Consider the following 17,874-nt stretch of genomic DNA (forward strand, 5'->3'; position numbering starts at 1 on the left):
AAATGCATGGATTTTTCCTACCCACACTCATAATATTGTGTAAGACAATTTAATCAGTGCCTCATTTTGCATTAGGTCTGGGTTATGTCACAAACACTTTGAAAACTCCTTTGAAAGAAATAGGTTGGACCTTTCAGACGATAGCAAGTCCCTTAAAAACAAAAGGAAAAAGTGAACAGACACCAAGTTTTGTAAGGCGGAAAAGTACACCCCATTTACCTCCTCATAATCACATTAATTCACAAAAACAAGGTTTCAGTCAAAATATTTATTCTTTTCCTTAACTGGGTTAAATGGTAATACAAATATTATGAGGCTGCCTTAAGATTCTCACATGTTATACTTAAAATGTCCCAAACTTTACAGAAAACCACACATGACCTACTCTCTTTCATAATTCATAATACAGAACCTCAGCTTTCATGGTACATGTTTTGAAGTGACTCCTCTCTATGACCATTACTAATACAGATTGAAAAAGGCTAGCTCCAGTTGGAGATAATTGCAACAGTAATACCAGCCAGGCTCTCAGGTAAAAAATAAACCACCAGAAGGAAGAGGGGAAAAAACTAAAACCCCAAAAACAGAACAAAAGACTAGAGAGAGAGAAGGAATGTTTGTTTATATTGTTTCCAACTGGCAGCAACCAGAGCCAGAAAGCCGGCCATGCTGAGTCCTTAGCAAGGGCACGCTATCCTGGCTAGGGCTCGTGAAATTATAATATTTAAGGATAACAATTTTACATGAAGTACCAAAGTTTTAAGTAGGAAAAGAAAGAAAGAAAGAGAGAGAGAGAGAGGAAGGAAGGAAGGAAGGAAGGGAGGGAGGAAGGGAGGGAGAGAAAGAAAAGAAAAGGTGCAAAACAGGAACTTCAAGCCTTCTGTGACAACCAGAGCCTGCAGCCTCCAGAGACTGGAGAGTGAGACCAGGATGTGGAGACAAGACAGAGCCCCACAGCCTTGCTCAAAGACTGTAGGTCCAGTTTCTCACCCCAGCACTCCCGCCACAAGGCACAACTTGGAAGTTGGTAAAGAGGTGGGGCGGCGGGGGAGCATCATTTAAAAAGATGTTACAGAGGATGTAAACATTATCCTGAACTTATGGCAACCACCAGAGAAGCCCTGTGTGGGCGCAGGCTCCCGGGGGTGCTGTCACTGTCATTCAGAACAGGGAGGAAGATTTATCCAACCTGAGGAAAAACCAGAGCATTCCTTTAAAGTGCAGCCCTGGAAAGACTCACAGGACAGCACATCCGCCACCTTATCCGTAATCAGGCCTGGCTCCAGCCCGGGCAGGCTGCATCTGCTCGTGGGACAGAAGCAGAAGCCATGTCAGCAACACTGGGACTTGCTCTCTGCGGTCAAGGTCTCCTGATCCAGTTTAACTTTGTCCTTGTCGTTTTCTTCATTAGGAAAGCTTTGGTGGTTTGCAAGAATATTCTCCACGAGGAACCGGGCTGCTTCATCGATGTTTATGTTATCCTGTAATGCAGAAGTGATGACCAGGATGAATTCCAAGGATTCATGCTTAGAAGAAGGCATGAAGAGTGGTAATGGGGCGAGCGCAGTTTGTCAGAGGGGGCAGTTTGTTAGAGGGGACATTAGAATACACAGGCTACCATCTTCACCCTCACTCCAGGGTATACACACCCTCAGAGTTTAATGCCATCCAGTAACATGGATATAGAACTTTCTTCTTTTCACAAAGGATTCCCCTTCCTGATGTTCCTATTTCAAACTTTTTGTCCCTGGGGTTCAGTGAACTATCTTAATGGTTGAAAAGGAATTGTCATCCCTTGCTGGGTTGCCACTCCCATAAATGAAAGCACTAAGACAAAAAAGTTCTTGCCTTTAAACATTTAAGGTCAAGCATTCAGGATACATTATGAAGAGGAATGTCAATGGGCTCACACATTAAAATACGAAAAATTCATCATGTCATTTCCCCTGAGTACAGATTATTACTTCTAGTTGTCATGTGTAAATTAATTTCCTTAGTTTCTGAAACAATGTTGTAGGTGTGATATCCATTAAAAAATACCCTAAGGAGTCACTAGCTATCACAACATTTGTGTGACAGATTCAGCTGTCATTAAATACACGAGTAACACATAGCAAAACCTGGGTTTTTTTTTTTTTAATATTTAACTTTTCATTTCTAAATAATTTTGGATTGGCAAAAACATTGTAATAATAACAAAAATTCCTACATACCTTTCACTCATATTCCTAAAGTATTAACATCTTGGATAACCAGATTTCCAGATAAAATCAGGAAATTCGATAATAGTGTCAGCACTGATTATGAACCTTATTCAAATGTCCCCATTGTCTCAGTGTCCTATGTGTGATCCAGGTGACTGGCTATATTTCATGCTCATGTCTTCTTGGTCTCCTTTAACCTGGGACAGTTCTTCAGTCATCTTGTCTTTCATGACCTTGACACTCTTGGAGTGTACTGGCCAGAAAATATCCCTCAATTTGGGCTTGTTTGATGTTTCCATATCATTGAACTCAAGTTATACATTTTTGACAGGAGTAAGTGATGTGTCTCTCTCAGCATCCGAGAGGCACACTTGTTTAAAAAGTCATGTCTGTCAGGCTTCTCCACTGAATAGTCACTATTTCTCTTTTGTACTTAGTAAACTCAAATATGGAAATACCCTATTGTTCATCATAGTTTTTCTCATTAACTTCAACATCAATTTATTCTTCCCTAAAACAGCTATTTCCATGGTGGTTAAAGGTGACTGACTGCATCCATCATTCCTTTTAGTTGGAGTTCTACTGTTAGGAAGAGTTTTTTGTTGGTTTACTCTTATCGTGGATTATTCCTTTATTCCTTTATTCTATGGATTAGATCCACTGCAACAGTCATTTACTTTGCTGCTCAAATTGTCTTGGATCTTTGGAGCTCCTATTAAGTAGGGTCTTATTTTTTTTTTGACCGGTCTCCATCATTTTCTGTTTCCTTAGTTTCCAGCACCACAAAATATCCCTATCGTATCTTTACTTTCCTTGTCCCACCAATCCTGGAAGCCATAATTTCTCCATGAAACCCCTGTTCTTTTTACAGGAGAACAGTATTTAAAAAACAAGTTCTGGGGGCACCTGGGATGCTCAGTTGGTTAACTGTATGACTCTTATTTTGGCTCAAGGTCATGATCTCTGGGCAGTGAGATCGAGCCCCACATCGGGTTCTGTGCTCAGTGGGGAGTCTGCTGGAGAGTCTCTCCCTCTGCCCCTTCCCCAGCTCATGCTATCTCTAAAATAAATAAAGTCTTGTAAAAAATAGTAAAAAATAAAGAACAAATTCTGGGGACTAGGAAGCTCACTGGATCTGTGGTATCATTGCTCCTAAGCAAGGAGAACTAGTAAATACACATACGCCTCCACAGACTCATAGACATCAATTTCTACATTTATCTCTTTATACATATGTGTGTATATAATAGACACATATGTATACACACATATACACATGTGTCTATAGACACAAACACAGAAACATACATATTTCTACAGGCATATAAATCATTAAGATCATATCAATCTCTCCAATTTCAGTCTAACAACATTAGGTTTATTCTAGTTGTCTTCCTTATCCTTCGTACTTTCTCAGACAGTGAGAAACCTACACTTGGACTATTCATTCAGGTATCTGTTCCAGCACATTTTTTTTTTTAACCTCCACTCCCAAGATAAGTATTAACTTTAATTAAAGTATTGATCTTGGAATGTCCAAATGTCAATGCCCCCACCATTCCCATTATCTCAAAGAATTATAATGCTCTCTAACTGCATTTAGTAGCAATTGATTAGGAACTGAAATTCCCATATTGTAATTAGTAACACATTTTGTATAAGAAATCCATTATTTGCCATAAAGGTGAAAGATGAAGTTCATGAATTCAAGTCTGTCTTTTGGCTGTGTTCCCATTAAAATTCAGATCACTGCAATTCAAGCAGAAATCAGCTGTCAAGTCAGCTGCCGGCTGGCTCTGAAATACGGGCATTAGTGACACTAGGGCAGTACTTTAAGTCTTAACTACAATTTTAACCTAAATTTCATATTACTGTTATCCTCTTGGAAATCCCTGGTTTACTACTAAGGACATTCTGCAAAAGGTGTTGCCAATGTATTTGTAGGAAAGCACAGAACAGACCTGAAACATCTATTAATCAATGTTTTCCTTCTCCACTCCACATGTAACCAGGTCTATAAATGTAACAATGCTGATGACTTACAATCCCAAGCTACACGCCACATAACACTATTGTTTCTGGGGATGAATTTGGATTTATTACCTGAATAATTAATTAAATAAAACTTGGAGAAGAAATTTCATCTGTAATACGCGCATCTCTTCCCATAAATCCCATGTTCTAATAAACATTGCACATACCACTGATTATTGCCTAACAAAGCTGGGAAGTCAAGCAAATCACCTGACAGACCTGCCAAAGACAAGAGACCAAACGTGTGGCTTCCAGGACATGTGCCTCCATGAGAAAAGCCTCCCCTTCTGCCATTTCTTCCTTCCTGCCTGGGTAAGTGCTCACACAGCAACTTTCTTCTGACACCACTTTTTATGCATGAAACTAAATCTTAAGATTCTAGAATGTATTTATTTAAACAAATAACCTTTAGCTTAAGAGTAAAAACTTCTGGGGCACCTGGGTGGCTCAGTGGGTTAAAGCCTCTGCCTTCGGCTCCGGTCATGATTCCAGGGTCCTGGGATCGAGCCCCACATCAGGCTCTGTGCTCAGCAGGGAGCCTGCTTCCTCCTCTCTCTCTCTGCCTGCCTCTCTGCCTACTTGTGATCTGTCTGTCAAGTAAATAAATAAAATCTTTAAAAAAAAAAAAAAGAGTAAAAACTTCTGGGGGCACCTGGGTGGCTCAGTGGGTTAAAGCCTCTGCCTTCAGCTCAGATCATGATCCCAGGATCCTGGGATCGAGCCCCGCATTGGGCTCTCTGCTCAGTGGGGAGCCTGCTTCTCCCTCTCTCTCTGCCTGCCTCTCTGCCTCCTTGTGATTTCTGTCTGTCAAATAAATAAATAAAATCTTTAAAAAAAAATAAAAAAATAAAGAGTAAAAACTTCTGGTTCCAGCAGACACTAGTTTTTCGGATGACAACAACATCACTCAGTTATCTCCAGAACAGCTTTTCTGTGCAGGCTCTCATAGATTTGCTTTCCTTATTCTGATCATCAATGGCATCAAATGATCTTCTACTTTCAGTGTGGATTTCTGGTAAAACTAAAAGTAACCTAGTGGTAAGTAGGTAATCTGACCAGTAGATAAATCTGGTCACATTTGTTAACTAAGAGGAAAAGGCTTTTTAAAAAATATATACATACAAAAAATCCACAGAGGGCATCCCAAATGCTGGCACTGTGTTAAGATACACAATCTTAGGGTTTCGACTTTGTCATTACAGAATTTCTCCAACATTTCATCATTCTGACATCAGTCCGATAGTTATTGACCTCTAATGTGAAATATCCAAAGCATGTAAACAAATTCCCTCCCCACTTAGTATTTTGTACTTGCGATTTTCACTTTTACTTTCTTGTATATCTAGGCTGGCAAGATTTTTAACAACTTAAGTGTTTTTGTTTTTCTTCATAAAACACTGTATCCCATAATAGATGAAAGAAAAAAATTCTCCCTCCACTCTTCATGACGCATGTCACAAGTGCTGATACTTGCCTCTTGTTCAAATTCTTTCACATTTCTTTCAAATTTCTATACACAATCTGAAACTCTTCAAACACCATGTGAATACATCTCTGACACTTTCAGTGTCCATTTCTGTTAGTACTGCCCATGACCTACACACTGACCAGTGTCATCTATGTCCCTAGATTTCGTGAAGCCTTCAGTAAAAATCAAAAATGCTTGTGTTTGACAAGATACTTTATCCCCCCCATGAACTCCAGTTGCTGAAGTGCTTTATTTAAAGGCTCAAACTCCGAGAACATCATTGTTCTTTGCTCTAAATAATAGCTAACTTTTATCTTGATGGAAAACCTTCTATTCTATTCACTTCCACATCAGCCAATTTTGAAAGCATTCCTGCTGCCCGCTCAAAGAAGCTATAACAAATCCATGCTATACTTTGCTTTTTTCTAGGCTCCCAAAAACTGCACACATAAACTCATCTAAACATTTTATAGTTACAGCTCAGATTTACGAGTGAAGAGCAGAGCAGACACAAACACAAAGAAGACCTTACCTTTGCAGATGTTTCAAACCATCCAGTGAAACCATGTTCTTTGCAGAATTGGTCCATCTGGGGAGGATTCTGGCCGCCATCCTTTTTTTGGTCACACTTATTAGCTAAGAGGACAGCAGGAATAGGGCTGCCATTTGGAAGGTGGACTTTACTATCCAGATCACTTTTCCATTTTAAGACGGCCTCAAACGTGGAACCTCTCGATATATCAAAGACTACAAAAGCACCAACAGCTTCTTTGTAGTATACCCGGGTCATGTTGCCGAATCGCTCCTGCCCTAAAAATAAATATAATAAGAGATTAAGAGCTCATCATTCAGCAGAGTCTATATTTAGATATAACCCCTCTGACCCTAAGAATAATTCTATAAACACATGTCTCCCATTCCGAGGCAAAGAAAACTGGTGGGATAAAGGATGTACAGAAGCACGTGGCTGATCATGGGGTCTGAGTACACAGTTAACTAGCTTTATGTTCTGTGCGTGTCCAACACATGCTCCATAACCATCCAGATAGATGACAGTGCTTAAAGCTACAGAGCCATCCTTCCCCCGATTCCCTGCCGCCCTCCCTCTGGTCTAAGAGAAGAGGTACTAGAGGAAAAAAGAAAGCTGGTAGTGGAGGGGGAGAAGAGACAAGAATAGAAGAAAATGAAGCTTGCAGGAAGAAGATAAGTATGGTGGGTAAAATGCAGTCAAAAGACTAGGACTAGCTATGAGATAAAGGGGCTTATCCTTCCTCCCCATCTTTAGCCCACACCCACTTTTGCCTCTGCATGCAAGATTGCTCTCCTCTAAGAAGGCAGATACTTGCAAACCTACTAACAAAAAGTGGCCCATGTGGCCGTGTGATTTAAAGAAGGAGCAACTGTAGAGCTCTTCAACTATCATACTTTTAAAATAATTTAACATGTTAAATACTTTGGGGAACATTCTACTGCTTCATGTATCTCCTTTCTGTCTGGTATTGCTCTTTGACGCAGGAGGGACCCTAATCTTCAGCTGACAGAAAAAAAACCATGCTGAGAGCTGCTTGGGCAGGATGACAGTGGCCCTGACAACAGAACTACGGGACCAGAACCCAGGTCCCCTGGCTCCCAAGCACCCACGTTAATACGATGCCGGGCATTCTGAGCTATCCTGCAGTCGCCTTGACTTCTAAGGTGTTTACTTTTCATTCTGTCAAGTTACAGACTACAGTGCTCAGGAAAAATGGCAATCAGTGCAAATCTAAGACGGGTAACTGACCAATGATAAAAACAAAACTGACAGGACCCTTTCCTGTTAAAACACATGATGAAAAACACACTTTATCTACATGTTATTGATAGCAACAAATGCAAAGCTACCCACAAAAAAAAATTCCTTCTCCAAATCTCATTATAGCACCATATAATTTTAGATATTGCTTAGGGAGATAATGGAAGAAGAACACAAAAGGCAAATGTAAGTGGATACGCTTTAAGTTCATCTTGGGGGCGCCTTGGTGGCTCAGTCATTAAGCATCTACCTTCAGCTAAGGTCATGATCCCACGGTCCTGGGATCGAGCCTGGTGTTGGGCTCCCTGCTCAGCAGGAAGCTGCTTCTCCCTCTCCCACTTCCCCTGCTTGTGTTCCCTCTCTCACTGTGTCTCTTTCTGTCAAATAAATAAATAAAATCTTTAAAAAAATAAAAAATAAAAAGTTCATTTGGTTTGTGACAACCCATCATATGGGCTTATCTGAAGCCATACAATGATGGCCCAGATGTCTGAACTTCAAGGTAACAAATGGCCACATATGAAACCCCACTATCATGTTCATGTTTTATTGGTAAGTTAAATCTGACCAGCCAATTATATAACTTATTTGATCACAATGTTGACATTTATAAGAAGTTAACATTGTGCCACTTTCCTTAAACATACACTTAATAATCACACACGGCAAATTCAGAGAGGATGTACCAACTGGTCAAAGTCAGTATTACTATTCTGCAGAAAGACTGTAGATTGCATTAAAGTTGTTCTGACTTCAAATGGGGTCTGAGTACACAGTTCATCAGACTACTAGATGAGTACAGACTACTAGTCTAGAGAGTACAGACTACTAGAGAGTACAGACTACTGACTTTTATTTTTATAAATCTTAATTATTAAGTATAAAATGACTATGGCAACAAGACAGTCCAGATTATAAGATTTTTTCACAGTTATAAGAAAGTACTCTTTTGGAATATCCCTTCAATTTAGAAAAGAGGGTAGGGTGCCAAACTAGTAAAAGTATGGAAATCCAGAAGTTATGAAGCTTAATGACTGCTGTTTTGTTTACTGAATCACTTCTAAATCCCTAAAAATACTTCTTCAACCAATCATACTAAATCATATTCAAATTTGTCCTCATGTAAACTTCTTGGTAAAACATAAGAAAATCAAAAACATGTATGACAAGAATTTTCGAGGTGGACCCTGTGGCTTAGAAACCTCAAGTTATTTTCCCCAGGTTCCGAGGTTAGGACTCAAAACTCTTGGATGGTCTCAGACTGCTCTGTAACAACCACACCATAGGGCAACTCACCGGGAGAAAAAAGATACAAATTCTGTATCTAGTAAAAGACTTATACCAGAATATATAAAGAACTCTCAAAACTCCAAAGTAAGAAGATAAAAAAATCTAATTAATAAAGTAAGCAAAAGACTGGAATAGACACTTCGACAAAGAACGTATACAATGACAACTAAGTAGAGGTAAAGATGCCCAGCATCATTAATTACTGGAGAAATGCAAATCTAAATCACAACGAGCTGCCGCTTCATGCCCACAAGAAGAGCTAAAATAAAAAGTCTAATTAAGCAGAGTGGCACAGCGGAAGCGTGCTGGGCCCATAAAAAGTCTAATTATAGGGCGCCTGGGTGGCTCAGTGGATTAAGCCGCTGCCTTCGGCTCAGGTCCTGATCTCAGGGTCCTGGGATCGAGCCCCACATCAGGCTCTCTGCTCCGCGGGGAGCCTGCTTCCTCCTCTCTCTCTGCCTGCCTCTCTGCCTACTTGTGATCTCTCTCTCTCACTGTCAAATAAATAAAATAAAATCTTTAAAAAAAAAAAAAAAAAAAAGTCTAATTATACCCAGTATAGGAGAAGATGTGGAGCAATCAGTTCTCATGCACTGCTGGTAGGAATAAGAATTTAAAATAGTACATCCACTTTGGTAGACAATTTGATAGTTTTCAAAAATTTAGACATGGGGGTTGCCTGGGTGGCTCAGTGGGTTAAGCCTCTGCCTTCCGCTCTGGTCATGATCTCAGGGTCCTGGGATCAAGCCCCGCACTGAGCTCTCTGCTCAGCGGGGAGCCTGCTTTCCCCTCTTTCTCTGGTGCCTCTCTACCTACTTGTGATCTCTCTCTGTCAAATAAATAAATAAAATCTTAAAAAATATATATTTAAAAAAATAAATAAAAATAAAAATTTAGACATGTATCTACCATACAACCAACACATTCTACTCCTAGGTAGCTGCCCAAACAAAATGAAAGCCCATGTCTACACAAAGTCATCTTCATGAATGCTCATCGATGTTTTATTTTTACAGCCAAAATAGTAATGAATAAAGTATGGGATATCCATACAATGAACATAACAATAGAAAGGAAAGGAACAGACTATGGATACAAGTAACAAAACAGATGACTCTCAAAGTAATGATGCTGAGTAGAAGCAGCCAGAACACAGAGGGAATGGGTAATACTCCATGAATACACTTATATCAAATCCTTAAAAATAAAAACTGTAGTGACTTAGTAAGAGGAAGCACATCAATGATTGTCCTCAGCAAGGCAGAGAGAGGAGTTACAAGGGGAAAGAGGAGGGGCACCTGGGTGAGGGTAAGTGGAGGGGCACCTGTCTTTGTTAAGCCTCTGCCTTGGGATCAAGCCCCATGCGGAGTTCTCTCTCTCTCTCTCTCTTTCTGTGTCAAATAAATAAATAAAATCTTTAAATAAATAAATAAACAAAGTAGCCTCCCCCGGTTACACTGTATTAAAAATCATCATCATCATCATCATCATCATCATCTGCATTTTAAGCACCTCAGGTGAAGCTGATGGAGGAATTTCCCTATAATCACACTAAAACACACACACACACTATATATATTTAGTTTAATTTCAAGAAGTAATCAGAAATCACTGCAGAAGATGTTTAAGGAAAATATCTGGACAGAAGTGAGTGGAAAGAATGGGGGAAAAGAGAATGTTGGGCCATCTGCCAGTTAGAGATCCTCAACTAAACCCCTACTGTCTATTTTTATGTGGCTCATCTTTCTCAAAAGGACGGTGAAGAAATTACATGTGTCTAGCCTCCTTGTTTACAAAATGAAAATATGATTGAGTGGAATTCTAAAGCACTTTTATCTTGATCTTTTACCTCACCATCAGAATTCCACCATCCCCCTCCATTTATGTCTGCACTGTTCTCCCCCCAGAAGATCTCTGCAACCACAACACAACCCAAACTTGTCCACTAAGCCCATTCGCTACGACTTAAGTGTTGATTAAATGTGAAATCATCACCAGTTTAAGGATATGCTATCCTCCAGTTACACACCTAAGGCCTTCAAAGTTTTCTTCTTTGGAAGAGTACTTTCATCTCTCAATCTTTTCTAACAAATGCCTAGAAATACGTATCAATCATGTTTTTTAATTTTCTGTACTTTATAATGCTTTGACATCTTGGGGCCTTGGGGACCAGGGGAGGGACTTCCCCTTCCAGCTAGCTAGTTCTTAGAGACAACAAAGGACTTGCTGAAAGCACATCTTTGATAAGCAAACCAATCAGAGTCCTCACCACCCATCTGCCTCCTTTTTCAGGCTCCTGCAGACTAGGACACTATCCTCCTGACCTAAATCACCCATGGCCAGGTACTAAAACAATCAGGGACCACCCCAATAGCCTAACTCCACTCCAATATTCCAAACTAACCAATCCTAAACTTGTCCAGCTTGCCTATGTTGCCTTGGCCATTTCCTCCTGCAAAAACAACAATAAAGTCTCTAGCCCACGTTCTTCCCTTGCTCTTTCTGCCTCTGGACCAATCCTGGTGCTTCCCCATGTGGTCCGGCATAGGGCAGCGTGCTCCCTTCTCCTGGAACTATGAATAACAAACCATCTTTTCAATGGTGATGATCTTCTGATGTGTTGGCCTTACCACACCTGATAAAAGCAAAATCCTGGGTATGCTTTAAAATAGAATAAGAGTCACTGAAATTTCCACATCAGAAGCTTAAGAAAGTCAGAAGGTCAAGAAAACATATACATAATGGATAAAATTTCTCCTAGAATACATTGGAAAATAACACCGCCTCTCTAGAATAATGCATGGCTGACAGGTTTGATCAGTGAGATACAGAGTAGACTATGCAAACATCTATAATTATCATCTTGCTTTTCCAGAGTGTGCTCTACACGTATTTATCAATAAAAAGGCTTTGTTATCTTCAGAAAGTCCACGCTGTGGAAACAGTCTTTCAAAATGCCCCCCCTCCCAAATGATGGAGCCGATCAAAAAGTACACACACTGGACAGTCTGTGTTAAGAAGAGTATAACTGGAAATTCTGGACTGATAACATAAAGAGACGGAATTATTAGAATGCGTATATGCGAGGAGTCATATGAGCTACTTTAAGAATGACCAGAACATTTGCAAATTTAGACAAGAGTCTGTTAGACTGTTAGACAACAATCTTCAGACTGTTTTGACACCAGTGAACCAAAAGTCTGTTACACTATTAAAAGCTAGTTTTCATGTTTCATATTTCAGAGTCATGAGATGTGTCTCCGTACAGTGCCACTGATTATCCGTGTTTTCTTGGTCATCTTACTACACTTCTCTGTATTTAGACTATGGGATCTCCAAAAGCCTTCAACACCTCCAATTCAAACAACAGAATGATTAGGAAAACAGTTAGGGAAAAAAGGTCATGTTTTAGTGGTTTTTATCAATGTCTCCCTCTCTCTACCGCTAACCTGGGCACTTTTCAGCCTATGTGGGAAACTGAGGCAACTGACAATGGTAACATAATGATTAAAAAAAAAGGGGGGGGGGGAGAAAGGTAAAAAGCATATCATTTTCAGGAGAATTTCCACGTGCAGTAACAGAAATATGCTGTTATGCTCAGCCTGCCTGGGCAACTGTGGGTTCAAAGTTCAGACTGGGGCACCCAAAGATGTCTCCAGACTCATGAATTGAGGAAGATTTAAAGATGTAAAATGAGACAGTGGACTTCACTTGTAATTCAGCACAGCAGTTGAGTCTGTGTAAGGCTCAGGATGGCAAGATCGTACAAAAGTCAGATATAATGAAGATTTTTTTTAAAAATTCCTTTAAATGAGTTATTAAGTAATTGGAAAGTCATTGTAATAGTCAGTGTTTAAGACGGAGACTACAAATAACTATAGCCTGATTCCTCAGAGCACTGCTTCTTCATATTTAGAAGAAACCTGAACATTAGTAATTCTTGACTAATAGATACTTTGAAGGTCAAGAAAGCATCTGAGATAATATTCCAGATTCTTGTTCATGAGGGTTAAAGGAGAGTTATGAAAGCAGGCAAGAGGAGGCCATGAGGTACAGGGACTGTCAATGTGGAAGAGGGATCCATGCTCTAATTTAGGATGGGAATCAAAAAAATTAAAAGTGAATCTAACTATGGTTTATATAACTTATAATGTCTTCCAACCATGCATTTTATGTTCTAGGTAAATAACACTTACAGGAACTTTTGAGTAAAATGTTCCTGATCTGTTCTTGGGCCCAAAGAGGGTTATCCATTCAGATTTTTATACAGAAATACTGATTCTAAAAAGTGAAATGTGGCAAAAAAAAAAAAAAAAAAAAAAAGCCACTTTAGCATAACGATTATTTTGAACTAAAGGCACTTGAAAAAGATCAGATGTAAGAAAAGTGCTCTAATCTCCCCCTTTTTCTCCCTGAAAGTAGATGAGAATACTCCCATGTGTGAGATATCCTCTCTTTTCTAGGAGGAAAGAAATATTCTTATCACCAGGGATGGGAGTCAAAGCTGAGAGAAGTCTCTACAAAGAGACCTTATAAAATAACTCTTATTTTCCTTTAGCCTGCCCATATTAGTTATTTTTCCACAATTCCCTCTCTTTGTTCAACCTGGTATAAAACCATTTAGGTTTTGCCACTTCTTTGGGTGTTCACTTTCCTATGAGGGCTCCTGTGTCACAGAAAACTTATGTGAAACAAATTTCTGCTGCTGATTTGTCTAGCATTGATTTAATAATCTTCAGACCTTGCTGAAAACTCTAAAAAGGCAGGGATAAAATTATGCCTCCCCTGCAAAAGTAAATTACTTCAGCAAATACAGGAAGACTACACTGTATTAGATCCAAATGGATACACCGGTTTCTTTCTTTTAAAGATTTAGTCTAGGGGCGCTTGGGTGACTCAGTGGGTTAAAGCCTCTGCCTTTGGCTCAGGTCATGATCCCAGAGTCCTGGGATTGAGCCCCGCATCGGGCTCTCTGCTCAGCAGGGAGCCTGCTTCCTCCTCTCTCTCTCTCTGCCTGCCTCTCTGCCTACTTGTGATCTCTGTCTGTCAAATAAATAAATAAAATCTTTAAAAAAAAAAAAAGATTTAGTCTAGACCAGCCATTCAACCTACCCGGAAAATCCTATAGTTGCTAATAAAGTTATCATAAGTTGTAATCAAATACCACTTCATACACACTATATATGAAAGTGCAGATCAGATCCCGCTCTAGGAAATACCCTAGTGTGCTGTGACATGGCAAAATGCACCAAGAAGGTTGAAATCACAGGTAAATATGGGCCCGTCAGGAATAACGTGAGGATAATTGAAATGGTAGTAGCTCATTGCTGGCCTATGAAAAATGGGTTAATTTATGTAACAACAAAAGGAAGCTCAGAGACATCTCTTGCTACACTTAAATTTTAGTAGTATTTATTAAACTTCCTAAAATTTTTTTGACGACTTCAGTAACTTCGTGTATTTCAGTTAATGTGTTAAGAGCAATCTCAAAACACATGTGAAGGAAGAGACAGTGGCCTAACACAAAAATTGGATTGCATCTGGATTTTAAAGCTACACTCATTTCTCGTGATAAGAAAGCATTCCGAAGGCCTGCACCCAAGAGACACTGTGGTTCCTGATTTGAAGAGCTGAGCTGAAACTGCTTGGCCACATTTATGGGAAATGTCTGGACGACTCCCACCTGTTATACCTACCAAAGTTTCCAAGTATAGGGACACTCAATGTAATCCCTTTGCCAACTCTCTCATCTCTAAAGCTGTGACCAAAATCTAGTAATAGCACCACATCTTAAGTTAGTCATATCAACTGGCCAGTTCTACCTACTGTTTTGCAATCAAGGAGTATTTCTATCCTTTGAGAATTCAATATGACTCAATGTCGTTTAGCCCTGGGGAACTTTCTGGAGTGGCCTTCAATTTGTCTTCATTACATCATTATGACTTAATTCAAATGGTATCAGCTAGGATTCACTAACAGGTCAAATATTCAAAGCAAAGTACTTAATGATGTAGCTCCCTACACCTCAAGTGAAAGCCAAATTATTTTTGTGGCAGCTTCCCTATATATATATTTTTTTTTTGAGATTTATTTTTATTTTTTTAAATTTATTTGTCAGAGAGAGAGAGATCACAAGTAGACTGAGAGGCAGGCAGAGAGAGAGGAGGAAGCAGGTTCCCTACCCAGCAGAGAGCCCGATGCGGGGCTCGATCCCAGGACCCCGGGACCATGACCTGAGCCGAAGGCAGAGGCTTAACCCACTGAGCCACCCAGGCGCCTCTTCCTTATATATTAAGACCCCATCTCTGTCAAATAAATTTCTGTCAAATAAAATTCTGTCTTCATGCATTTTTGCATGAAGCTTAAAAACACAAATGTGCCAATAAAATCTTTTATTTACCTGCAGTGAAGCCCAGTGATAATTTAATAGCTAAACATGATACTGTTTTACAAGAAGAATAAAGCAAAGTCAATAACCCTCCTAGATGGGGGTTTAAAATCATCTTCATGGAAATCTACAGCTACACTGAAGATTCCTGGAGAATGACTATCACATGGCAAGGCAACCTTTAGAATTTACGACCTTGTCAAAAAGCAATACTAGTATTCATAAGTGTTCTGTGAAACACAGGAAGTATTTCGAAAGAAGCCTCTGGCTTCAAAAGATGACTTTTCAAACGAACTTTTGGTTTTCTGTAACCAAAAGAAAGAAAAAAAAAAAAAAAGGCTGAGCCCAGAGCTGATCATTCCCTGTTCTCTGAGGAACTGACATACATAAATTTATTCTCATATCTGAGATGGAGAAGTCTTTTCTTAAATTAGTGCGTATATGGTTTATAATTCAATACTTTCTCATATGGGATAAGCTGTTGATGAAAAGAGCACTACCTAGCAGACAGACTTATGTCGCCATACCCCACCCCCAATCCCCCACCCTGCTACCTGCTGGATGACCAAAACTTCTACGGTTGATGCATCTATAGGATGAAGGATGGTCTCTCCAGCTCTGAACATTCTCCCATAAAAATTCTCTACTGCAGACTGAGCTTCCTACCAGCAATGACTGAACAGGGTAACTTTTGATATCACTTCCATATTTAAGCTTTCCAAAGTCAACATCTTTTTAAATGCCCACCCCCGCACCCGACAGAGTTCAAGTTTTCATAAATTAAAGCAAGGAGAGTAAGTATCCTCTCCAAGAGGGATATTACGCTCCAAAATGACAACCGAAAGCAAATGACAGAGAAACAATATACTGGGGTGTAGGGTTGAGAGGGGGCCGGGAGTGGGGAGAGATGTTGGTTTAGGGAGGGAGGAAGGATGCAAGAGCAGCCTCCCAAAATCTTCACGTGCAGAGGACAGGCATGACCTAGGAGAGCACCCTGTCTCAAGAACGTTGTTTCACTCACAAAGAAGGGTCTTTGTGATCCTTGGTCGTCATGAAAAACATTCTAAAAAGGAACCTAGTTGCTAGTGTTGGTTGTGTCACTAAGTAGTGACAGTAAGTACTGACTTTGGGTAAACCATTCAACTTAGTGCTCATCTCTGAGATGTTAAAGCCGGTTGAGAGGAGCCCACGCCTCCCTCTAACTCTTCCTGATGTATTATAAGCTTGTCAACCTTCAGAGTTCAACTTCTAGAAAAGCCCCCAGGGCTGTCCCACCTCTGGTAAGGTGAGAGAGAACTGGAGTGGAGGCCTCCTCTCTGAGACCTCTTAAAAACGAGATGCTTTCTACAGACTTAGTAGAGGCATCTAACGAGGGTTGGTTATGTATGCATTTATCTCTCTTATCCTGCTGTTAAATCCCTCAACTAGTACCACTGCCCGTTCCGTGGTCCAGTAGTTCACCCAGCCACAGCCCTTTCCTTGTCCCTGGCGGCCTTCAGTCTCTTCCATACCTCCGGGCGGGCCAGTGCAGGCTGAGGACAGAGAAAGAGGGCTGGAGACTGAGCGGAGCCCAGTGGCCGCAGGCTCCCGACGGAGGCCACCGCCCGCCGCTTACCCGCGATGTCCCAGAGCTGCAGGCGCACCAGCGTCCGGTTGTCCCAGTTGAGGACCTTGAGGGCGAAGTCCACCCCAATGGTGGCCCGGTAGTGCTGGGAGAAGAGCTGGTGGACGTAGCGCTTGATAATGCTGGTCTTGCCCACGCCGAGCTCGCCGATGACCAGCACCTTGAAGAGGTGCTCGCGGGTCTCGGGCGCGGCCGCCCCCGCCGCCCCCTGGCCCGGGTCCCCCGGTCCCCCGCCCGCCATGAGCGCGCCCGGCCCCGCTCGAGCCGGCCGGCCGCCCCCCAGCGAACTCGGGCTCCGCGCCGGGGCCCCCGCCCCGTCGCGCCGTCCCCACGCGCCCTCGGAGCCCCCGCGGGCCGTCGCAACGTCCCCGAGGCCAGCCGCCCTGCGCCCGGGACGCCGCCCGACGGGTCACAGGACCCGGAACCGGCCGCAGCGGCCGCCGCGCGGGGCGGGGAGAGGGCCGGGGGGCTGGCCTGCGGGGGAGGACCCGGCGACGAGGCCGCTTCCCGCCGCCGCCGCCTGCGCTCCGGGCGGGCCGGCTGGAGTTCGGCACTTCCTCCGCCGGGGCGTCCCCTCCTCGTCGGGGCACGCGGAGCCCGGCCGCCCCCTGCTGGCCCCGGGGAGCGGGCCCAGAGCCGCGGGGACCCCGGCCGCGCACGGTGGGCCTGAAAAAGTGCCGAGGCCGAGCGCGGAAGGGCGGGCTTGGTGGTCCCGGGGCGCGGGCTGGCCTGGGGTGAAACCTCCGTTCTGCTTCTGCCCAGAGAGGGTTTAACCCCTGGAGATTTCTGCCACTGATTTCTTTCTCGCGGCCCACTTTTGAGGAGAAAGGGGATGGCAGATTGATCCTGAACTTGACAAAGGACTGATAACGCTTCAGTATTAAGGGAAGGACTGGGTCTGAGGAAAAAGACGGAGAATCGTTAAAACAATCTTATCGAAGTCTTCCACCTAGTCGAGGCTCTGAGATAAATCCCAGGAATTGACTGAAAAGTAGTTGGGAGTTTTGAGGGGTTTTATTTTAAAGAACAAAGATAGGAAGCCTTGGCTCTCTTGCCCGTGTTTTTAAAATCGAG

General features: G+C 41.9%; 1 protein-coding gene across 1 annotated transcript; it reads right to left on the reverse strand.

Annotated features, from left to right (window-relative positions):
* Window positions 1-253: 253 nt before the first annotated feature.
* RAB32 (RAB32, member RAS oncogene family) lies at window positions 254-17,326 on the reverse strand. Its single transcript, XM_046004160.1, has 3 exons — window positions 16,792-17,326; window positions 6,239-6,516; window positions 254-1,481 (listed from the first exon to the last, which is right to left on the reverse strand). Exons 1-3 carry the CDS (start codon window positions 17,039-17,041, stop codon window positions 1,332-1,334), a joined length of 678 nt encoding a protein of 225 aa, XP_045860116.1. The 5' UTR covers window positions 17,042-17,326; the 3' UTR covers window positions 254-1,331.
* Window positions 17,327-17,874: the final 548 nt, after the last annotated feature.

Source organism: Meles meles, chromosome 5 (genome assembly GCF_922984935.1).
Source record: "Meles meles chromosome 5, mMelMel3.1 paternal haplotype, whole genome shotgun sequence".
Classification (NCBI taxonomy): domain Eukaryota; kingdom Metazoa; phylum Chordata; class Mammalia; order Carnivora; family Mustelidae; genus Meles; species Meles meles.

Coding starts and splice junctions, on each gene's coding strand:
- RAB32 (XM_046004160.1), bottom strand. CDS start 17,041: ATGGCGGGCGGGGGACCGGGGGACCCGGGCCAGGGGGCGGCGGGGGCG. Junction 6,517..16,791: donor GCAGCTCTGGGACATCGCGG/GTAAGCGGCGGG, acceptor ATTTATTTTTAG/GGCAGGAGCGATTCGGCAAC. Junction 1,482..6,238: donor GGTTTGAAACATCTGCAAAG/GTAAGGTCTTCT, acceptor TCTGCATTACAG/GATAACATAAACATCGATGA.